The sequence below is a fragment of the Argentina anserina genome, chromosome 3 (assembly GCF_933775445.1).
Source record: "Argentina anserina chromosome 3, drPotAnse1.1, whole genome shotgun sequence".
Lineage (NCBI taxonomy): Eukaryota > Viridiplantae > Streptophyta > Magnoliopsida > Rosales > Rosaceae > Argentina > Argentina anserina.
Genome location: NC_065874.1, coordinates 1,772,516 through 1,796,381, shown reverse-complemented (window position 1 = coordinate 1,796,381; position 23,866 = coordinate 1,772,516). Strand labels below are relative to the sequence as shown.

General features: G+C 38.4%; 5 protein-coding genes, 1 non-coding gene and 1 pseudogene across 8 annotated transcripts; 6 read left to right on the top strand and 1 right to left on the bottom strand.

The window, feature by feature from the left end:
- Positions 1-31: 31 nt before the first annotated feature.
- On the bottom strand, positions 32-103 carry TRNAD-GUC (transfer RNA aspartic acid (anticodon GUC)). Its single transcript has one exon. It is a non-coding gene; the product is annotated as a tRNA-Asp (tRNA).
- Positions 104-185: 82 nt separating this feature from the next.
- Positions 186-5,232, top strand: LOC126786639 (bifunctional riboflavin kinase/FMN phosphatase). 3 transcript variants are annotated; one of them, XM_050512524.1, is made up of 12 exons: positions 186-238; positions 1,647-1,729; positions 2,242-2,373; positions 2,476-2,662; positions 2,754-2,884; positions 3,011-3,080; positions 3,182-3,247; positions 3,832-3,986; positions 4,070-4,165; positions 4,471-4,622; positions 4,701-4,784; positions 4,906-5,228. In XM_050512524.1, exons 3-12 carry the CDS (start codon positions 2,286-2,288, stop codon positions 5,032-5,034), a joined length of 1,158 nt encoding a protein of 385 aa, XP_050368481.1. In that variant the 5' UTR covers positions 186-238; positions 1,647-1,729; positions 2,242-2,285; the 3' UTR covers positions 5,035-5,228. The 3 variants fall into 3 exon arrangements, with proteins under 3 accessions (XP_050368481.1, XP_050368482.1, XP_050368480.1); XM_050512523.1 differs by lacking the exon at positions 186-238 and having other exon boundaries at positions 1,351-1,729; XM_050512525.1 differs by lacking the exons at positions 186-238; positions 3,182-3,247 and having other exon boundaries at positions 1,350-1,729; positions 4,906-5,232.
- A 5,110-nt stretch (positions 5,233-10,342) lies between these two features.
- Positions 10,343-13,183, top strand: LOC126788058 (uncharacterized). The gene is made up of 9 exons (XM_050514017.1): positions 10,343-10,361; positions 11,291-11,397; positions 11,496-11,638; positions 11,711-11,758; positions 11,963-12,015; positions 12,170-12,254; positions 12,357-12,423; positions 12,507-12,617; positions 12,754-13,183. Exons 3-9 carry the CDS (start codon positions 11,501-11,503, stop codon positions 12,864-12,866), a joined length of 615 nt encoding a protein of 204 aa, XP_050369974.1. The 5' UTR covers positions 10,343-10,361; positions 11,291-11,397; positions 11,496-11,500; the 3' UTR covers positions 12,867-13,183.
- A 2,621-nt stretch (positions 13,184-15,804) lies between these two features.
- LOC126789598 (putative FBD-associated F-box protein At1g61330) lies at positions 15,805-17,581 on the top strand. The gene is made up of 3 exons (XM_050515799.1): positions 15,805-16,731; positions 16,869-17,033; positions 17,198-17,581. The coding sequence occupies exons 1-3, from the start codon at positions 15,805-15,807 to the stop codon at positions 17,579-17,581; spliced, it is 1,476 nt and encodes a 491-aa protein (XP_050371756.1).
- Positions 17,582-19,386: 1,805 nt separating this feature from the next.
- On the top strand, positions 19,387-20,515 carry LOC126788410 (F-box protein SKIP27-like). The gene is made up of 3 exons (XM_050514400.1): positions 19,387-19,700; positions 19,798-19,872; positions 19,964-20,515. The coding sequence occupies exons 1-3, from the start codon at positions 19,473-19,475 to the stop codon at positions 20,213-20,215; spliced, it is 555 nt and encodes a 184-aa protein (XP_050370357.1). The 5' UTR covers positions 19,387-19,472; the 3' UTR covers positions 20,216-20,515.
- A 1,603-nt stretch (positions 20,516-22,118) lies between these two features.
- On the top strand, positions 22,119-22,506 carry LOC126789597 (uncharacterized). The gene has a single exon (XM_050515798.1). The coding sequence runs from the start codon at positions 22,119-22,121 to the stop codon at positions 22,491-22,493; it is 375 nt and encodes a 124-aa protein (XP_050371755.1). The 3' UTR covers positions 22,494-22,506.
- LOC126788755 (uncharacterized) lies at positions 22,492-23,418 on the top strand (annotated as a pseudogene).
- Positions 23,419-23,866: the final 448 nt, after the last annotated feature.

Genomic DNA, 23,866 nt, shown 5'->3' with positions numbered 1-23,866 from the left:
TTTGAAAAAAGAAAAAAGAAAAAAGAAATATCGCCGTTGCCGGGGATCGAACCCGGGTCACCCGCGTGACAGGCGGGAATACTTACCACTATACTACAACGACTTGGTTGTTATTAAGGCATCAGATATTTATAATCTCCTTGATATCAATCACCCGATCCACTCACCATGGCCCATAGAACAGATTAGTTTCTCACAGTCTCGGTTTACAAGTACTCCCCTCTTGTTCGAAGCTAAGGTTTGGTGTTTCAACTTTGATCGAATATCCGTGGATTGATCTGTTTAGCTGTTGGGGTGCTAATGAGTTGCCTATTTCAATCATCTGTTGTTTTCTGTTGATTGGGACTGCAAATATATGAGAGTTCAGTTGCTCAATACTTTGATGTCAAATTGAAATTTTGCTTCTTTGGACGAGTTTCCTGTTCATGGTGAAATTTCATCTTCTTGTTGTACCTGGAATCTTGAAGTCTTAATGTTGACCGAGTGATAACAAAGTTTTGATGTTGTGAAGTTGTGCTATTTGTTTTTCTTCTTTTAACAACCCAGCTGACCTGAAGAGTTTTCTGGGTTCACATAACATACCAACTTGGTAGAAAATCCCACATAACTTTGCAGAGGGTTTCTTTTCCTTTCCAAAGGTTTACTAATCACCCTAACTAGATAAGATTGGGGTCTTGTAGATGATTTTGAAGTTGAAGGGCAGCTTTTGAGTTTCTTTTAGGGAAGTCTTATTAATCTGTGTTCTAAATTGTTGTTATTGTTACTAGAGTGGCAACAGCTGTTGCAAAGCATTTTGACATTGTAATATTCGTTCAGTTGTGCTTTGTACGTGTGACTATTATTTTAGTTTCTCCAAGTTCATATGACATTTTTTGTATTGTCTTGTTTCATTTCAATTTCAGAAGCACCACTTTGTGTGTAGGCAGAGCAGATATGATTTGCATTGCTCATTTTCATCATCAATTGTAGTTATGTTAAATAAACAAAATAAAACTATTTTGTCTTCTCAAAATGATTACACTAGAATGCACTAATCGCCTCTTTGATGGTTGCTTTAAACAACTACCTTTCTTTGTTGGTAAGAAAGGTTAAGGTTTCTATACTTGAGTCTGTGTAGTGTGGATGTGACTGATCCCATACTAAGCAAGAAGAGAACAAGGGGAGTCTCTGAGATGAAAAACGTTAATACGTAAAGTTGGTGCACTAGTCTGTCTGAGCCTACTTTATATGCATATGATAACATGATGTGTCTGATCCGTGTTAGTGCTAGCCCTATTTGGTGTGTTGATCCATGTAGGTGTCATGAATAAGTAGACATATGTGTGTACTCTTATCATATGCGAAATGTTCTACGTTTACCTTGTTTTTGAGTTAGAGACTGAAACAAGATGACATTGTGCAAAAGCTTGTTTCTGTTGTATATGTGACCTATTTATGATATTTACAATTACAACTAGTATGTATGCAATTATTTGTGAGCTATGGTTAATCACATTTGTGGTAGTGTATTCACCTGTTGACTCAAGGATATTCATACATGTTGTTTTTGTGGTACGTCTTATATAATACATTTTGCTCATATAAGCACCTAGCTTACTGGGTTTTCTTTTTCTGTTGTGAACCCGGTGCACCTTCCTATGGTGTAGGGTTGGTATTACAGAACAGCACATCAGAAGGATATTGAAGACCATTCAAGTGCAGCAATTGATATCTACAGCTTGCACGCTAAGTGAGTGGCTGGTTACCATGCAATTGTGTAAATTGAATTTCTCTTCCTTCAACTGATTTAGGAAATAAAAAAAATACTTTCAGTTGGTTGTAAAGTATATTGTTTTTGTTCCTCTTTCTGGCATTTTGGGAATAATTAATTATTCTTTGCATTGGATTGTATTCCAATTCACATTCAAATTTTAATGGCTATTGATAATCTTTCAAAGCATGAAATTTGGGATGTGACAATTTGTAGAGTGATGATTATCTTGTGTATGTTTTTGGATCTGAAACGTTGTTGCATTCATATGTAAAGGTTCAATTTTGTGTAGTTTTGATGACTTTTGCGTCTCTATCTAGTATCTACAAGCCAATATCTGTCCACATTGTGTTGGTTCTTTATTTGGAGTGATTGATGTGGTACATGGGTTTTTCATTTTGGTGATTAGTTCTGTTGGATTATATTTATAGATAATATAGATATGGATCAATTTTCGATATTTCAATTGCTGAATTTTTTGTCTTCTTCAGATATGTTATATTGATAAGAGCATAGTCAATATCTGAGTTTATATATGGTCTTGAAGATGTCCATCACAGAGTCTTTAAAGAAATTAGTGTCATGTGTCATCCTTGATTTGGATGGTACGCTGCTACACACAGGTTTGATTCTGCTCCGAATGGCATTTCCCTTTTACTTTGGTCTATGGTAATACAATCATGTTGCCTGCGAATTTTGTTCTGACAATCTTAACTTAACCACAGATGGCATTGTAAGTGATGTTTTAAGAGTTTACTTGGGAAAATATGGAAAGAAATGGGATGGGCGGGAAGCACATAAGGTAGTTGGAAAAACACCACTTGAAGCTGCAACTTCTGTTGTGGAGGATTATGGGCTATCTTGCACATCGAGTGAATTACTCTCAGAAATTAACCCAATTTTCTCCGATCAGTAATAAACTTCTGTCAAAATTTCAAACACCAGTATTTAGCCTGTGCTTTTCTGGCAAACAGCTTATGTCTTTTGTCTATTGTCTCTCTAGGTGGTGCAACATCAAAGCGCTTCCAGGTGCCAATCGGCTAATCAAACATTTGAGTGCTCATAGAGTGCCGATAGCATTGGCTTCAAACTCTCCAAGAGAAAACATAGAAACCAAGATTTCTTTTCACCAGGGTATACTTGTACTATGCGCTTGCTTATGTTTCTTAGATTTGAATCTTGATTAGTATGACATGCATTGAGGATGCTACGATGTTTTGTATCATATTACTTATTTTATTATTATGGTTTCAAATGTAGGCTGGAAGGAATCCTTCTTAGTCATCATTGGAGGTGACGAAGTAACATCAGCGAAGCCATCTCCTGAAATGTGAGAATTTAACTATTTTGTTTGGTTTTGACTTCCTTCAAGATTTTAAGCTTTATATACTTAATGTTCTGAAGCTCTTAGTTTAAAATTTTCCATTGTAGATTCCTTGAAGCTGCTAAAAGATTAAATATTGAACCTTCCAGCTGCCTTGTCATTGAAGATTCCTTGTGAGTAGCTTACTTTGGTTTTTGCGGGTTAGGTTTGTTCTGGAAGAAGAGAATTGTTCGGTGTTCATTTGTATGTATATGTAGATTACATTTCATGTTACCTGGTTTCGACTTAGGTTTGACTCCAGTAATTTGGTCTATGACCCTACTCATCCTATAGTCTTATGTTAAGTCACCAGTCTTGTTTTCATTACATTGATTTTTACACTTTATTTGACAGGCCACCCAAAAAATGAATCTGATATGGAGATTTTCTGTCGAAAGCAAATTTAAATTTGAATTTATGAAGTAAATCATGGTTATCCAAAGACCTTGGCTTCTCCCCTTAGTATCAATTCATTCTCAATATTATCTGCACAGAAAATCATTTTGTTGCACTGTCTGTTTGCCTCCATATTTGCCATGTTAAGTACCACAAATTCATGCTCACTACCGAAAGATTGAGTTATTAGTTTTTTTTTTGGCAAGAACTGCTCTGCCGATATAGATGCTAGATTTTCTTCCTGATGATGTGTCTGATTGAAGAACTAATGTCACTTTCCTTTGCATTTCTTTCTTAACATCTCTGTATTGGACTTTTTCAGGCCAGGTGTGACAGCTGGTAAGGCTGCTGGAATGGAGGTAGTTGCTGTACCCTCTCTGCCAAAGCAATCCCATCTCTATACTTCAGCTGATGAGGTGATCAACTCTCTACTTGATTTGCATCCTGAAAAGTGGGGCCTACCTCCTTTCAAAGATTGTAATCTCCAATATCTTTCTCCTCTCTTCATCGATTTACAACTTGTATTCGCCATTTTCATCAGCATTAATTTGTTGTTGCAGGGATAAAAGACACATTACCAATACAACCATGGCAAATTGGTGGTCCTGTCATTAAGGGATTTGGTCGGGGCTCAAAAATGCTTGGGATTCCTACAGGTTTGTGTACTATGCTTTATGCTGTTGGCTTAATCAGTTAGACTTTCCATTAAGCTTTAACAATCTACATGTCTTGGGATGACACAGGAATAACTGACTTGTTTTGTTTAAGATGATAGTATTAATTCTTTACTATATGCTTGGTGTGCGTAGGTCCATCACAAGTCGAGCTCTATATAATTGCTTTGTTGCTTATGATTAAATTTTTCTTTCTCCTTTTATGTTTGATCATTTTTTTTCTTACATGCTTGGTAAAGTTGTTTCACTTTGCTATTCTAATAAGGGTTCTACCATCTTTTATCCAGCTAATTTGTCCACCGAGCTATATTCAACTCTCCTTTCAGAACATCCATCAGGGGTATATTTCGGTTGGGCTGGATTACCAACGCAAGGTGTCTTTAAGATGGTCATGAGTATTGGTTGGAATCATTACTTCAACAACACTGAAAAGACTATAGTGAGTCTTCCAAAACATATAACTCACACCCTTTGCAGCTATTTTTCTTCTTGCTTATAAGTTCATTTTGTAATGTAGGAGCCATGGCTGCTTCATAACTTTGACGAGGACTTCTATGGGGAGGAATTGCATCTTATCATAGTCGGCTACATACGGCCTGAGGTATAAACTTACAGAATTAAAAATCAATCAATGTCTTACTGTTAGGATCTGAACCCCAGTAAATTACTCATTTTCTTGTCTTCTTATTATTTCTGACATTTTTCGGGTGAAAATCTCACAGGCCAATTTTCCATCTCTTGAGAGTTTGATCGAAAAGATACATGAGGACAGGAAAATCGCAGAGGAAGCTCTTGACCTTCCAATGTACTCAAAATTCAGGGATGACCCGTATCTAATAAGCTCTTCATAAGAATGGCCCCGGGAATTCCCCAAACTCTTGTCATTCCACTTCATTGGCAAATTGCCAGTGGAGTTTAAAGCTGTTCTACACTCATTATTGGGACAGTTGCATCTTGCATCCTTTCAATTTGGAGCATTTGATGCCGATGAAAACATAATGGTGTGTATTAAAATGACATATCACAAACTCATTTTATTGTACCGGAAGAGATGTAGAACAAAAAAAGAAACTCTGTTTTAAACTTGAACGGTAGCGTGTCTATTTTTGAACGTTTCTGAATGGAATACATAATGTCACACAAACCGACTCATATCCGCGCGCACGTATACGGACGTATCCGGACACGTCCTGAATCATCCGGACCCGATAATAAAAGCTGAAAATGTATCATATATTAAGAAAACTATACTACTTTTGGGATAAATGAGAGATCATTCGGGGTGATGATAAGAAAATATGAAGTAAATATATAAAATTAAGAAATTAAGGTGTAAAGCGACGAAAATAACTCTTAAAATATGATAAAAAAGAGACAAAAGTATTAAAAGATAATTTAAGTATCAAATTATTTGTTTTCATACATTATGTACCAATTTATCTAAGTAGCCATACATCAAGTATTATGAGAGTAATTTAATCAATTTACTTATTTACTCAGCATTTTTATACTCACAAACAGTTCTGTGACTTCTTCATAAACCATTTTGTGAATAAAGTTGGCTGCGAACTTTCATCAGAAAACCATTTTGATTCAGTCATAAATTGGGCCTCCTGACCCGGGTTACGACCCGGTTCAAACTGGAGTAGAACCGAAGCTGATGCAGCAGCGAGAGCGCACCCTAGTTTTGGCGGTAAATCCTGAAAGGTTGTTGCCTGTTTTTAGGAGTTTACTAAGTCCTATTTAGTTAGTCATGTTCTGTTTCAATAACTCCTGGTCTTTAGGACTGATAGAGGAGAGTGCAGGTTTTTCTGTGTTAGCTTATCTTAAGTCATCAGCTTTATTTCAGCTTTTCTGTTAGATGTGTAAGACTATTTAAAGAGCCAGATTTGTTCAATAAGATTAAGTCATTCAATCCAGTTTCTGTTGTGATATTGTTTATCTTCAAAGTTCTCAACAATCTGGTATCAGAGCCCCTACTGGGCCTGATAAAAAGAAAGCCGCAGCTTTGAGTGATTTAAAAACAAGGGAGAATGTCGAGTGAAGGAAATTTTGTGCCGCCGTCAATTCCTCGATTCGATGGTCATTATGACCATTGGGCCATGTTAATGGAGAATTTTCTGAAGCAAAAGAAACTTTGGGGTCTTGTAGAGAATGGGATTCCAACGATGACAGAGGGAGCTCAACACTCAAGAGCTCAACAATCAGTCTCCTTCTCATCTGTGGTAGCAGCTGAGAGAGGAGAGGTCGTGGAGGCACAACGTAAGCAGGCCGAGGAGCAGACTCAGAGGGTGGAGGAGCAGATTTTGAATGATCGACAGGTCAAAGGTTACTTATTTCAGGCAATTGATCGAACAATCCGGGAGACGATATTGAATAAGGAGACTTCAAAGCAAATCTGGGACTCCATGAAGAAGAAGTATCAGGGAAATGCCAGGGTGAAGCGTGCAGCCCTTCAAGCTTTGAGAAAGGAGTGGGAACTTCTCCAAATGAAAGAAGGTGAAACTGTGACTGATTATTTTGCTCGTGTTATGTCTGTTGCTAATAAGATGAGGGGAGAGCATACTGATGTTACAATTGTTGAGAAAATTCTTAGATCCTTGACTGACAAATACAATTACATAGTTTGTGCAATTGAGGAGTCTAAAGATATAGATCAGCTATCAATTGATGAATTACAAAGTTCATTGATTGTACATGAGCAAAAATTCAACAGAAGCAGTGGAGAGGAGCAAGCTCTGAAAGTGACATATGATGATAGATTTGGAGGAAGAGGACGTGGAAGAAACACCTTTAGAGGAAGAGGCCGTGGGAGAGGTCGTCAAGTTTTCAACAAGGCCACAATTGAATGCTTTAAATGTCACAAGCTTGGCCATTTTCAGTATGAATGTCCAACTTGGGAGAAGAAGGCTAACTATGCAGAACTTGATGAGGAAGAAGAAATGCTTTTGATGTCCTATGTGGAGTTGCATGAAGCTAGGCGAGAGGATGCTTGGTTCTTGGATTCAGGTTGCTCTAATCACATGTGTGGGGATCGAGCTTTGTTTTGTGATTTGGATGAAAGGTTTCGTCACTTGGTGAAATTGGGGAATAATTCGAGGATGAATGTGATAGGAAAGGGAAACGTGAAGCTGTATCTAAATGAAGTTAATCATGTTGTTACTGGGGTATATTATGTTCCAGAATTAAAAAATAATCTTTTGAGCATTGGGCAGCTACAAGAAAAGGGCTTGGCCATTCTGATCAAGGGAGGGTTGTGCAAGATTTATCATCCAGGAAAGGGTTTGATTATTCAAACCAATATGACTGCCAATAGAATGTTTATCCTGTTAGCTCAGTCACAAGCACAAATTGAAGCTCAAAATGGTACATGTCTTCACACAAGTTCTCAAGATCTGTCTCAGCTTTGGCATCGAAGATATGGACATCTAAGCTACAAGGGTTTGAGAACTTTACAGTACAAGAAAATGGTACGAGGTCTTCCACACTTTCCAGCCTCAAATGAAACTTGTATTGATTGTATCATTGGGAAGCAACACCGTGACTCTATTCCTAAGAAAAGTACCTGGAGAGCAACTCAGAAGTTGGAACTCATTCATGCTGATATTTGTGGTCCAATCACTCCCAAATCCAATAGCAAGAAGAGATACACTTTATGTTTTATTGATGATTACAGTAGAAAAGCATGGGTGTATTTTTTGTCAGAAAAATCAGAAGCTTTCAATTCTTTTAAATGTTTTAAGAGAATGGTTGAGAAAGAAACAGGGTTGTTTGTGAAGTGTTTGCGTACTGACAGGGGAGGAGAATTCACCTCAAATGAGTTCAATAATTTTTGCAGACAAAATGGCATTAAGAGGCAGCTGAGCGCTGCCTATACACCACAACAAAATGGTGTGGCTGAGAGGAAGAATAGAACTGTGTTAAATATGGTTCGTTCAATGCTTTCTGAAAAGAAGATCCCCAAGACTTTTTGGCCAGAGGCAGTGAATTGGAGTATTTATGTTCTAAACAGGTGTCCTACATTGGTTGTCAAAGACATTACTCCAGAGGAGGCTTGGAGTGGAGTGAAGCCTTCAGTAGAGCATTTCCGAGTTTTTGGTAGCATAGCTCATGTTCGTATTCCAGAAGTAAAGAGAAAAAAACTTGATGACAAAAGTTTTGTTTGTGTACTATTGGGTGTTAGTGAGGAGTCTAAAGCTTACAGGTTGTATGATCCTGTTGCTAAAAAGGTTGTTGTGAGTAGAGATGTAGTGTTTGAAGAAGAGAGGCAGTGGGAATGGGATGTTAGTTATAAAGAGGAGATATTAGTAGATTTAGAATGGGGGAATGATGATAGAGCAGGAGAAGTTGACAATAAGGGTGAAGGAGGTAAAGACATTGATGGAGTTGAAAAAAATTGTGAGGTAGATGAGGTTAGCAGTGATGGAGTTGAAAAAAATGGTGAGGTAGAAGAAACTAGCAGTGGGGATAGTGAGAATAATGAAGATAATGAAGGTGGTAAGAGAGTGAGAGAGCCGCCAGCATGGACAAAGGATTATGTTAGTGGGGAAGGTCTCGGGTTATCTGAAGATGAAGGAAATTTGGCACTAATGGTGTCAAGTGATCCTCTTTATTACGAAGATGCAGTGAAAAGTGGAAATTGGAGAGAGGCGATGGATTCTGAAATAGAAGCTATAGAGAAGAATGATACTTGGGTGCTGACTGACTTACCAGCTGGAGCAAGGAGGATAGGTGTTAAATGGGTCTACAAAACAAAGCTTAGTGAGAATGGAGAGGTGCATAAGTACAAGGCACGTTTGGTTGTAAAGGCTATGCACAAGAACATGGAGTTGATTATACAGAAGTATTTGCACCAGTAGCAAGGATGGACACAGTTCGGATGATCATTGCACTTGCAGCTCAAAAGGGTTGGACAATTTATCAACTTGATGTGAAATCAGCCTTCTTACATGGGGAGTTGAAAGAAGATGTTTATGTTGATCAACCAAGAGGTTATGAGAAGGATGGTGATCTGCTCAAGGTGTACAAGTTGAAGAAGGCTTTATATGGGCTTAAACAGGCTCCACGAGCTTGGTTCAGTCGTATAGAGGCTTATTTTATCAGTGAGGGTTTCGAAAGATGCCCAAATGAGCAGACACTTTTCACAAAACGGAACAAGGAAGGTAAAGTTCTTATTGTAAGTGTTTATGTTGATGATCTAATCTATACTGGTGATGATGAAGAGATGATGAGAAGTTTTAAGTGTTCAATGATGCAAGCTTTTGAAATGACTGATCTGGGAAAAATGAGGTTTTTTCTTGGCATTGAGGTATCACAACAATCTGGTGGTATCTTTATTTGCCAAAAAAATATGCTTTGGAAGTTTTGAAGCGTTTTGGAATGCAAGAGAGTCATGAAGTCAATAGTCCGATTGTTCCAGGGTGCAAACTTAACAAGAATGAAGATGGAGTTGCAATTGATGAATCATACTTCAAACAAATTGTGGGGAGTCTCATGTATCTCACAACAACTCGTCCGGATTTAATGTACAGTGTAGGCTTAATCAGCAGATATATGGCTAAACCTACAGAGATTCATCTACAAGCTGCCAAGAGAATATTGAGGTATTTGAAGGGTAGTTTTGATTATGGAATCATGTACAAGAAGGGGAGTTCAGATGTTTTGATTGCCTACACAGACAGTGACTATGCAGGTGACTTGGATAATAGGAAAAGTACTTCTGGTTATGTTTTTCTTTTAAGTTCTGGAGCAGTATCTTGGCTCTCCAAGAAACAGCCAATTGTTACTTTGTCAACTACAGAGGCCGAATTTGTAGCAGCAGCTGGGTGTGCAAGTCAAGCAGTGTGGATGAGGAGAGTTGTAGAAATGTTGGGGCTTGGTCAAAAGAAGGGAACTATTATTATGTGTGATAACAGCTCCACTATCAAGTTGTCAAAGAATCCAGTCATGCACGGAAGGAGTAAGCATATTGATGTGCGTTTTCATTTTCTGAGAGAGCTTGTCAAAGATGGGATCATTGAATTACATCATTGTGGAACTAAGGAACAAATTGCTGATTTAATGACAAAGCCATTAAAGGTGGAGACTTTCCTGGAGCTTAGAAGTCAGATGGGAATTTGCAAAGCAGTTGAACTAAACTAATTGTGTACCACAGTTAGTTTAGGGGAGGGATTGAAAGGTTGTTGCTTGTTTTTAGGAGTTTACTAAGTCCTATTTAGTTAGTCATGTTCTGTTTCAATAACTCCTGGTCTTTAGGACTGATAGAGGAGAGTGCAGGTTTTTCTGTGTTAGCTTATCTTAAGTCATCAGCTTTATTTCAGCTTTTCTGTTAGATGTGTAATACTATTTAAAGAGCCAGATTTGTTCAATAAGATTAAGTCATTCAATCCAGTTTCGGTTGTGATATTGTTTATCTTCAAAGTTCTCAACAAATCCCAAACACAACGAAAAAATGGGAGCAGAAGAAGAAGAGCAGCAGCAGTCGCCCAAACCAGAGGCCGAAATTACCGAAAACCCCATCCCTGAGCAACAAGTAGAAGAGTACTCGTGGCCGGCGATTCGGTTCGATGTTCCTCCACAGAGAACCTACCACTTCTCCCACCAGTTCAGAACTCCCTCAGACCCTAACAATTTCCTCAAGGCCGTCAAATGGTTACCCCCTCCCAATTTTTGCTGAGTGTTGCTTGAGGATGTAATGTTTTCGGTTTCGAGCTAGGTTTTTTATTTTACATTTGGATTTGCATCTAAGAGGTATGATGCTTTTTCAATTGCCTTTAATCCCACTGGAACAAAGTAAGTAACAGTTTGTCTTTCTCAGGATTATGTCAAATGCACCTTTTCTGCTTCATCTTGTTGTGTTAATAACCTATCATATTTGAGAGTAGAGTATTTTGGATGGGAATTAATTCTTGAACCTTAATATGGGGCATTGGATGAAACTAACAGATGAAACAGATTGAACAATGGCTCAGGACTTCATAAATAGATAGGCAATTATGTGAATTAAAATACTTAAATGGCTCCATAGATGACAGAAAAATTGTCACTGATAATAAGTAGCAGGATGTTCCTCACAGCAGAGTACTCTTTCTTTTTTTCTTTTGCTAGGATTTTTGCTGGATACAACAAACTAGTCAGGGTGTTTGATTTACATCGCCCTGGTAGAGATTACAACCAATATTCGACAGTTCAAGGAAATAAAGAAGGCCAAACTGGTACATGTTCTTAGCTTAGCTATCTGATGATTGCTCGAAGATAATCTTGAAGATCTGCCAGTGCATAGCCCTCAGCATGTTTATATTATTTTGGACAGGTATAATGTCTGCAATGGCTTTTTCTCCGACCCATAATGGAATGCTAGCTATAGGCTCTTACAGCAAGACTACTGCAATATACAGAGAAGACAATATGGAACTTTTATTTGTATTACATGGACATGAAGGTGGGATTACACATGTAAGTTAGGATCCTTATAATTTGTTTGAGTTTGATAACCTTAGCAGATGAACTGAAACATGTTGCTTACAGGTCCAGTTCTCAAAGGATGGAAATTACTTATATACGGGAGGTCGGAAGGTAAAATAATTTACTTGTTACTTCCTATTTGGCTGACTTTTATTATTATTTGTCCCAATTAGGTGGAATTTTTAGTAAGCACAAAATGTAACAACTGTAATATCACGAATGCCTTTATTTGTTCTTATAAGTATGCAGTAGTAACATTTATGGCTGTACTTCTGTTCTCAACGGTGATCAACGTTAGCCTGTTTTTACTTGAAGGATCCTTATATACTATGCTGGGATATACGCAAATCTGTTGATGTTGTCTACAAGTAAGTTTCTTATTTAATTTTTAAAATTTTATGTTTTGATTATTGTATATTCTGTCTGATTTAGAAAAGATGTGGAGTTTCTGTTCCTTTCATTTTTTTTTCTCTTTTTCCTTTCTCATGTTTACCCACCGTTATCTTTTTGCACCATGAATAGGTTATATAGATCTGCAGAAAATACCAACCAGCGGATTCTGTTTGATATTGAGCCACTTGGCCGCCATCTTTGTACGGGTGGTCAGGTAAAATCTTAGCTTTAAATCCTTTTCTCATCATATATTATGGAACCACCAAATCCACCCTATTTATGCTTTTGGTTTGTTTGTCTCTGCACTTGGATCCAGGATGGCTTTGTTCATGTATATGATCTTCAAACTGGACAATGGGTGTCGGGGTTCCAAGCTGCATTGGGTAATTACTTTTTGTCTACAAACATGTGACTTGTGAAAGTACTTCTCGCATATACTCAATCTCGATCTATATTTTAACTGCAGATACTGTTAATGGATTCTCCTTTCATCCCTTTCTGCCAATTGCTACATCTTCTTCTGGCCACCGAAGATTTCTTCCTCCTGATGATGGCATTGATGAATTGCATTTAAGTGGTAGTTTCTGTAAACCTAATACAAATAAAATCCTCAGTTCCTACTCTAATGTATATGTGCGCCATCCACCCATTGTCTCATCACACTTTTTTTTTTCCCACAAAGCATCATATAAATAATTCGCTTGGTTATGCAGGTCATGAAAACTGTGCTTCAGTGTGGAGTTTCTCTGTTGCTTCAATGATGGAGAACGATGTAGAAATTAATGGTGATGATCATACCAACCAGAACCATCTCCAGAATCTGTAGCCAATCTAGTACTGTATCCGATCTAACAAGCCATCGGATCTTCTGCCAAAGAGAATATCACTTGCATCGTGTACGCTAAGTCACTAACTGCATTCGGTGTTTGTTTCCGTCAGACAGAGAATGTCTTTGCATCCCAGTCAAACAGGCTAGGGAAAGTCTTCAGGCTTTGCATCCCATCTGTTATGTGGCCAAAATTGGAGGTCAATTTTGAGGTGTGTTTTTGTATCTCCGACTGCCAGTGAAATTGTTTGTCTGGTTGACTCGAAGTCAATTAACTTTATTTGTATCATATATGACAATATGTTTACGATCTCTAACCCAGAGTAATTATTATGTATACCTTTCACACCGCGTGACACCACCCAGTTAATCATATTACGTCATGGTATAATTAACATCTACGTGGTAAAAATGACAAAATGATAAAAATTTATTTACATATAAGAATCAATCAGAAACAATCACAGTAAAAATAAACTAATAACATTATGGGAATACGGCACGTAAAATATAAGATGGGTATATATAATAATTTCTCCCCTATCCCAAACTAATCAATAACTTTGATCACAGACATTACCTCTACTGCAACTGAACCAAGAATGTCTAAAGTGGCTGCAAGGGCACCAAGAACACGATCCCTATTATCCGGAAAATAGGATCAAAACCACGTATCACGACCTGATATTGGCAGAGCACCATTATAATTAATGTTGATCCACCCTAGAGGAGGACGGTTAAAGTTAGCACAAATTGTTTATGCAAAAGAAAATATAGTGTATGACTGTGTATAGCTTTCAATGGGAAAAGGTAAATTACAACGAAAAACCCCTAAAACATCCTAAATTTACAAGGTCAAACACTAAACCAGAAGAAAATGCATTAAGAACACGTACTAAACACACGAGTCCAACTACCAATATTGATATATAAAAAACAATGAAAATGAAGGAAATGAACCATTTTTTATCATTTAAAGATCCTAGGATCAGTACCAACTAACAACCAATCACAATTTGTATATTTAGAGTGTCGTGCATCTTCACATACAATTTGAATGATCTAGATTAGAGAATATATAAATATATAGTGGGCTCTTAATATAAATTATTTTAAATATTTAAGATTACGTTGTATACCATACAAGTCGTACATACATAATTTCGAGGTGAACCACAAGTTTAGTGCCACTCCATATACTTTAAATGACTCACAAATTTGTGAATCATACAATGTTTGAGCAAAAAATTTAGTAACTTTTTTTTTCGGAAGGGAATCACGCTATCGCACCAATTTAGATATGTTTTTATAAATGTGACAAAACCGATACAATAATCACGATGTTATGCTCTTTCGATTTTTTGATACGTTTCTATATACAATGACAATGATGCCCTTTTAACGCTACATGCTCTCTTTTAGGTTTCACTATATAACGTCACCTCTTTGTCGCAGTCTCATATCAGTCTTGATTTTTCAGTTCTTATCTTGCATTGCTTCGTTTCCACCTTTTAAAACTTCTCTTCTGTTTTAGATCTATCACTCCTTGATGAAGGCTAGAAATTTCAAATATAAGGCGTTGTGGCCTAGCCTTCTACTGGATTCCAGCCATCAAAAAATTCAGGTAAAATTGGTACAATTTCTTTTCTTTTGTACTCGTGCATGTCAAAGTGTTACAATTCAAATTCATCTATATTTTTGTCATATGTCTATTCTTATCTTAATTATAAAAAAATTACTGCTACTAAATTTCTTTTCTTACATACTATTTAAAATTATCGAATTGAGATGTTCCTGTGGATAATGTAATTTACCGATCCAATCACGATCTACCCAGATCTGGCCGAATATAGACAGGTTTGACAAGCTAAGTTCAGGTAGGATTTGACAAAAATTCTTGTTCTTTTCTTTCGATGTCTTCTCCTTTTAGGCAAAATATTGCAACAAACAATCAAATATTAGATTATCTGAAATTGGTCAATACTATTCGAGAGCCGGATATTGATCATTCAGGGTTCGGTGTCATTGTTTTGGACATTAGATTTTGTTTTTCTGAGATTTTTTTTTATAGTCATGTTTACAGAGAGTCCAATCTAGTTGCTCATAAAACTGCTACGTTGGCTCTCCATTTTGGTGGCCATTCTGAGTTTAAAAGGTTGGTGGCCTCTGTTTGTATATTTGAGTTTCCCGTCCTTCTTCTTCTTATAAAAAAAACAAATAATAAAAAACTGATTGGTGATTTGAATGTTATTTGCGAGGATGTATGTATTGAATGTTATTACAAATGGCAAGCAAATGATTGGTGCTTTTAAATTGTTATTTGCGAGGAAAGAAATCTATTTAATTAGTAGGAAAGAAATCTTGAGAATTTAAATTGTTCAATGAAATTCAAATTAATATGAGGGATTTAATTCCAAACCATGTAAAGAGGATATCCTCATAAATACTTCACATTTTTCTTCCATGCTCTGAGATGTGTTCAATGAACATGAAAAACCATTAATTAGCATAATCCCATCAAATTCAAACTCAAACTTACGTTACACCAACCCTAAAACCACCTTCACCAGGTCACTTCTCTGGTATCGATTCCAAAACACAGCAACCACTTTCTGCCTGTGCGACACTTGGCCCCTGACGACGTTGTCTGCTCTTTAAACCTCAGGTGTATTTCGTTTTCCTCCCTGACACTTTTACGTTTCTTTCGGAAACCAGGCTAGGCAAAACCAGCTTCACTCTACTTCCTAAAAAGCTATGGCCGAAACCTCCAAAGCCCTAACCTCATCTAGGTTCTTCCTCCTCATTATAAATACTAACCCCTTCTTCCACATTTTCTCCACCATAAGAAAAACAACCAGCAATATTGCTCTCAGAGTCTCACTTCAAACTCAAACAAACTTCTCGACCATTTCTCTTCGTCGTCACCATCACCACTCAAATGGCTTCCTCTTCTGCAGATTCATCAAGGACAGGAGCTGAGAGAAAACGCCAAAACATCCGCCACCGTCATGATGATGATTCTTGGGCGTCTGAGCTCCGCGGTGACCTTCTGGAGGAGATCTTCACCCGCCTGCCGATAAAGCAGTGCGTTCAAATTGGGCTGGTAGCGAAGGAGTTCAGGTACACGTGGCGGAAATGCCGGAATCTCGACTTCGGGAGAGAGTTCGTGGCGGCCTATTCCCGCCACCAGTTGGCTTACAGCGACGTCGTGGACCATGTCTTCGATAGCCACAACGGGCGGGAAAATCTCAAAACCCTACGGTTGTGTTTCGACCCTATGGGGGCTGAGTCTCTGCTTGAGAAGTGGGTCCGCAAATCATTCGAGTTAGGGGTGGAGGAGCTCGATCTCGACATATTTCAGGCGCCGGTACCGTTCCCGACCAATGTTGAAAACGCAAAGCTAAAGGAGCTCAGGCTGAACTACGCAATGATCCAGCTGCCGTTTTCTCTGAAGGCTCCGATGTCTCTGACCACATTGGTGCTGAGGGAAGTCGATCTAAATGACCGAATAGTCGAGGCTGTGTTTGCTACCTGTCCCCAGCTCGAGACCTTCGACATGTCCAGCTGCTATGGAGTGAGAAATATGAGGGTGATGGCTAATGAGAACAACATGTTCAAGGTGTTGAAGGTGGGAGGGTGCCCGGAGATATCAAACATCGAGATTCATGCCCGGAGCCTTCGGCGTCTCTACTTCAACGGGGCAGTGAAACGAATGAATATAGTTGAGCCTATGTTCTTGTTGAACGAGGCCAATTTGAGTTTCCTGCCCTCAACGGAGTACACCAGCCCTTGGCTTGTTGAAAAGCTTGTTGCTGCCATCTCCGTCAATGTGAGAGTACTCACAATAACTAGTACATTTCTTGAGGTAGTAAATGATCGAGATTATCCCAAAACCCTAACTACTCAGATTAATAGATCACTGAATCACTTATTTGATTAGTTGAGAAGTTTACTTGTTTGGTGGTTATTTATAATTTTGTATTATTGTTTTCTGTAATTTAGGGCTTGGCTGCCAAGATGCGGCAAGGCTCTATTCGAGAGAGCCAGTTTTGCTTCTCGAACTTGAGGGAGCTCCAAATAGTCATGCAAGATCGGAGCTTCACTAATGCCGGAGACGTTGCTGCTTTCATAAAAAATTGTCCACGGCTGGAGAATTTGTTTATTGAGGTGAGAGGATACTTTTTTCATTACTATGGAAATGTGTTCTAGCCCTTGCTTATTGATGATGATGTAGTTATTCTACCAGTTAACTCGCGTGGTTCATAATTGCTTTGGCTAATTACAATCGACACATTTTATCATTTGGATTAATAATGCAATTTTACTTTCAGATGAATGGAAATACTACTGAAAGCGCAGTTTACTCCGACATGCTGAAGAAGCCAACAATAGATCACTATATGAGCTTCCTCAACGCCCTCAAATTTGTGAAAATAAGAGGGTTTAAGGTCACAAATAAGCAGCACGAAAGGTTAGTTAAGTTCATCCTGCAAAGGGCGAGGGATTTGCAGCGACTGGTCCTCCTTAGGCCAAAGAAAAACTACCGATCGTGCCGCGCTGTGCCTTATCTTGCTCCCAGTGAGGAGATCAGCTACACCAACATCCTTGCAAGCTGGAAACTGTCGCTGAGGGCTGAAATTGTGTTATGCGACCAGATGGAGGATGTGTACAGTCACCCACAACATGCAACGAAATGGTTCTATTCGAGAAGATAAATTTGCTCGACTTAAAATCAATATCGGTTGAATGTGTATACGTACTAGAACCTTAAGCAGTCTGTCGGTTATGTTCGTAGCAGTGCTTCTTCTTCAAGATAGTGTTGTGATCATCATATGTAATGTATTCATGTAATCTTGTAAGCTTGTATTCACAGTGATTTCATACGTGCCCGTATCAAATTCATGTAGCTGTGTTGTCCTTTTGACAAAAGATTTACCCTTTGCGGGCTTTGTCTCTTGAAACCCAAATTAAGTTCTAAAATTTTCCAATTTCATGTCTGTGACTTGGTGGTTGGTTACTTGGTTTGAATTGCTTGACAGTTGATAACCACCAAAGGCATTTGTTGGTCACGAAGCTTCATTCAAAGGGTAGAGGTTAGATTTGACTGCATGTTGGGCCTCATCATTGTTGTGTTTAGTGGGGATTGGGGTCCAAAAGATTATATTACATACTTGTAGTATGTTCTGGAAAATCTCTTTGAACTTACCGAGCACGGCTGCACAGAATAAGTTAATTCTTCACTCTCACCACTCTAAAAATAAATATTGATAGAACATAAATTAGAAAAAAAATATTCGAGATTTAATGAAGAGTACATGAATGCATTACGTGATATCTCTTTTTTAAAATATATTTTTGTCTGAGTAGATACAAGAAAATTTTGAAGAGTTACAATTTCATAGATAAATTTAGTTCATCTTGTTTTTAGATTTCAAGTAATCTTGTCCATATCCTCTAGTCTCATCAACAAGAATCTTCAAACCAGATTCATAGATACATGAACTAAAACATATTTTAGATTTTAGTTGAGCATATCTAATACTCCAGAGAATTTATTTTGAAGGCAGTGTGGTTTCCTGGTTCATAGTTCATTCCTAGCTACTTCCCTCCAAGCACAACACATATTCAAATCTAGTATTAGGATATGCTTTGTTAGGTTAATATTCTTCTTATGTTGGATCATGTGACACATGAGTCATATGTCTATCATTCTATCACTACTGTTGCTTAACCCCAAGGGTTTGTCCAACACATTAAGATAAAATCTTTCTTATGTTTGAAAATCGTGATCAAGATACTCACACTAATTAACTTGTGATTTAAAAATACAAAACGATTAATTACGGGCTTAGAATCCTAAAATGGAAGGCACTCCTGCTCGTGTAGGTTACGTTTTACTTTTGGTATGAAAATTAAATTTACAACCCATAATTTTTCTTCCCTAAAAATATTCACTGTAAAAAACAAGAGTAAAAAGTAAAAAAAATATTTTTAAAATAATAACTGATAAGCTTTTCGAGCCTAATCTAGAAACACGTCCCACGGTATTGACGTGTAGTCCAACCCGATGGCTGCTACTACGACAGCCGTCAGAACACAACTCTGGAATCTTCAGTCAAACAATGCTCCACCGCCAAATCCCCACCGTCCATTTCTCCCTCCCTCCACGTGTCTCCATCTCACCACCTCGTCCACCGTCACCCTACCAATCTCCCACAGGCCGGCTCAAACCGACCATATCATCCACGTCACGGCTGCCCCACACGTGCGCTGGTATTTAAGCACGTGCCAAGGTTCAAACGGCTAGTTTTCCCTCCTCGCCCCCCAATATTTTAACTGCTGTAAATTACAAGGAGGGACCCGACATTTTTTCTTCACAGAAATTTCGGGGTGAGACTCCAAATTTCCGCGTTCTACTTTGCACAGTTTTCTAGGAGAAAAAGCCCCCCTATATTTTCTCGCTCTCGTATATAAATCCCCATCCCTCTCTTCTGTGTTTTTCCAATTATTTCAACACAAACACAAAACATAGAAGCGAAATCTAGTGCGTAATCTCGAGTATAGTTTGAGTTTCAGGGTTTTCTATCTATCTCCATATTTTTGACTATGGCTTTGGGGAAGAAGTGCCGGAGTGACTCACTCAAACGCAGCGTTTCATTCGGCGGCGCGGTCGGTGAAGGGTTTGTTCGAGCTTTGGGGAGGAAAAGGGTTGAGATTGTTGAGTTGGGTAGCCCCAAGACTCCGTTGAAGAGGCAGAGGAGCGCGTGTTTCGATTTCAATATTGATTTTGAGGATGGTGTGCCTAAACTAGAAGCTCTGCCTCGGGAGATTCTGGTGAGTAGGATTAAGCGTTCTAGGTTGGGTCTTGTTAATCCAGTTTAGAATCGAATTAAGTGATACTGATTCGAATATTCTGTTTCTATTTTTGCAGATTAAGATTCTGTGTGGAGTTGATCATGAGGATCTTAAGCAGCTTTTCCATGTGTCTAAGGCGATTAGAGAAGCGGTAAGTATGTATGGACTACTTTGTTGGTGGATTTTGTTCTGTTTAGGTTAATTTGGGATTGATTTTGATATGGTTTTTATTGATGTTGCAGACTATTATTGCGAAACAGTGGCATTTTGCATATAGCACACCTAGAAAGATTCGGGCTTTCCGAACCAAGATTGATTTTTCGGAGTGGAATGAGGATTTGGATGAGATTGAAGCTCCGAATGCTCCGAAGCAGAAGAGGCTGCATAGGGCGCTGCCGAGCAGGAAGAAGCTGAATGAGATTTCGGTTAACTTATTGGATTCATTGGATGAGGGAATGAGAAGAGGGCTTTTCATGGATGAAGATGATGAGTGAGAGCAATCAGGGGTTTTTGTATATAGAAATGTCCTGTTTTTCTGATTTTGATTGGTCTGTGTACATATGGAGAAAGTGGTACCTAGCAGCTTCTTCAAATTCGATCATTGAAGATCAAAACTTGCTTGTGTTCCTATTTCTGTACATGTGTTAGAAAGAAAGGAAGAGAGAAAGAAAGATACTTTACTAGTTGTTTATTTAAGGGCTTCAATCTTTGATCCCTTCCCACTGAGAATAAGGATGTAGAGACTTGGTTCTGTGACTTATGAGCTTTAATTAATAAAATTTCAATTTCAATTATGTTTCTGTGCAATTGTTCTCTTCTATTTTATGTATATTCATGTGGTTACTGATGTTTATGGGTTTGATTCATATTGATCTTTAAGTTTGAGCCTTCCCACTGAGAGAATGAAAGTTGCAGACTTGGTTCTATGAGCTTTACTTCATAATATTCCAAGAATGCTTCAGTGCAGTTTGCTCTATTCTGTTTCCTGTGTATAGAACTATAGATGTTTCTTATTCTAATTGGTTTAACTGATTCTTATGCTCTTTGAACCCTTCCAACTGAGAATAGTATGAGGGATGTAGACTTTGTGCTGTAATTTATGAGTCTTAATCGATAAAAGTTCAATCATGTTTCTTTTGTTCTGAGTGTTTCATTTGGTTACTGATTCTCGTGGGTTTGATTCATTTGATCATCATGTGATTCATGTGTGTTTTTAGGCTTAGGAAAGTCATAATAACTATGCAGCAGCAATTCACAATGCTTAAATTTATTAGTGACCTTGTGAAGAAAATATGGAGTAATATCAATTAGAAGATCTTAATTGAGTGAAAACTGGGAAAGATAGGCTTCAGTTACAAAATGTTTGAAAGTCATTAATGACAGTATGAAGAAATTTGTTGGGACAAGATCAATTGGAAGATTTTATTGAGAGCAAACATTGTTACTTTCCTCAATATCCAAGACTCCAAGAGCAGTTATCATCTTTAGCTAAATTTCAGCTGTTAAATTAGGTATTAGGGTATCTACCTATCTAGTTTCTGGTAGGCTCATTTGTAACGTTCTTTCGCTTGAAATCTAGTCTAAAATTTGGTATGCATTTTCAAAACTTTAAGCATCCAAGTTCAGAAAAGAAGTAAAAACGAATAAATATTACTTCGCTCTAAGAATTTGTTACCTACTTCCCTCTAAATTTTGTCATTCTTTCCACAAAGTTTAAAAGATTGAACAATTGAGTGTTAATACGAGGTTCATCCTCACTTTCAGTCTTCCCTTTAAGAATTCAAAGCACTTTAAAGTAAGGGTCATCATTTGACCGTGGGTAGCCCGGCTCGGTCAAAGTCCAGTCAAAGCCCGACTCTATGGGTATAAGGCCGGGTAGAGACCGAAGATTCAAAGGCCCGGCCCGTTCAAGCTCGATCAAAAGCCCGTCCAAAGTCCATTCATTTTTAAAATTAATAATTTTATATGTATTTATTTGTTTTATATGTTAATTAGTTAAATTATTATCTTTCGTACTATATTTAGTTAAATAATTATTATATCTTATTTTTTCTTTATTTTTAATAAAAAACATACATTACACATAAAATAATAGGCTCAGTCGGGCCCGTTCAAAAAACCCGGCCCGGCTCGGAAAAACCCGTAAGACTCGGAACCGTGGGCCTCGATTTTATCGGTAAGCCCGGCCCGACCTGAAAAGTAAAAAATCGTAAAACCCCGGCCCAGCCCGAGCCCAACAATAGTAGGCCCGGTCCGGCTCATTGCGGACCCTTACTTTAAAGTAGCGTTTCCACCATCCTTTAATCTTGTGGCATCCTTTAATTTTGTAATAAACAAAGCCGCCAGATCTTCATAAGCCCACTACTACAACTCAACGTTACAAAAAGCCCAAACTGAATGAGTCGGTTTGGGCATGGGGATGTGATTGCTTGTGCTGTGAATCTTGAGGAGAAGCCGTTGGCTTCGATTGGATTTCCGGAGAACGGGAGGAGTTTTGGTACGGCGGTGAGGTTTGATGCCGGTGGATTGGGTGTTGGGGCGGCGGAGGGCGAAGCGAGGAAGTTGGGATGGGAATGTGGGGTGTTTCCTCATGTTTTGTTGAAGAATGTTGGGGTGGAGATGATGTTTGGTGTCGAAGATGGATTGGTGCCGGAAGAGGGGTTCAGGGCTTGGGAGTGTGCTGTTGAGGATGGGAATTTGGTTATGGGACCGGCTGTTGGGGTTCATATTATTTGGTCTAGATACTTAACATTTGCGTGCTTTTCTTTTTAACAGATTGATGTTGTGGTGTTTCCAACCCCTGAAGAGGTGAAGGCTCGTTCTATGAAGAGATTCAGTGAAATGGGGAAGGAGGTACCTGCTGATGCAGTGAATTGACATGTCAGGTAAAGTTGTTTTTTTTCCCCCAATTGTGTTTTTATGAGCTTTATATCTGTGCTTTTACTGAGACATGCTCTATCTTTCTGGCAGCCAATTATGTATTACCTGTAAGCAGGGATATGCCTCGTTCAGAGGAGCTTTTCGATGAGGTGAGTTAGTCACCAACTTGAAACTATTATTGCTTTTCCTATGCGGCCAATGTCTAAGTTGTGTCTTCTTCAATAAGGTCCTGTTTGTAGAACTCAACAAGAAGAATCACAAAGACATTTGGATGAGATGAAGCAGGAACTTGCACGTAAATCTAATTTGAGTTTGACTAACACCGCCATATACTTGTGGAAGCTCCGTCCAGTCTTATTCTTGTTCACCAAGTTATGGGGCGAGTCCTGTGGGGCCATATCCTACTCCTTCACCGCAATATCAAGGGGCTTCAACAGGTTAATATCTATATATCCTTCTCTGGATATAAGAAATCAAGCTTGATTTTTTTATACAGATTATCTGTGTGTGATATAGTAACTCATGTTGTCACGTCTTATGCAGTCAACATCTGGAATTGGAATACTCTCATTATCTTTTTCTCCAACATCTGGATAAGTGAGTTGATTCTTTTGTATTTGGTAATTCTTCCCTGGAGCAGGGTAACAAAAAATGTGTCAGTTTAATGAGGGGTGTGTTATGTTAATTCTCAGGTTAATTCATATCAGATCCAGCAGGGAGCTGTGCCAGTTGGGACTACAGGTTCATATCAAGGCAATCAGGCTCCATCTTTACCTAGGGCAGTTACCCCTCAAGGAACTTATCTTGGCTACTCTAGCGCTTATAATGCCACTCCTACAAGTGGAACACATCCTCTTTCAACAGTTATGGAGCAGGTTGGTTATGCCACGAACCCTTATCCTAGTCAGGCGGTTCAACCCTCTCTAGTAGGAGGTGCAGTGGCTTCATTCACCAGCAATGCCCCCAATTCAGGTTTACCATATGGAACTCTGCCTCCCAGACCTCAACCTGGAAGCTTTCCTGTGAATACACCTTATCCTGCTGCGTATGCCCATTGTAAATGAATACCAGATGTCATGAACTGTGGCTGCCCATTGTAAATGAGTTCATGAGATGCTAAATGAGACAGTATGATCCTCTCTCCTTTGCTTTTCAGATAGGAAATATTGTAGGATAGTATAAGAGAGCAAGGACTGACATGGACCATTTGTACCTAATTCAAACTGGTGCTATGTATAAGATGGCATTTGGTTCATTTTCCGACT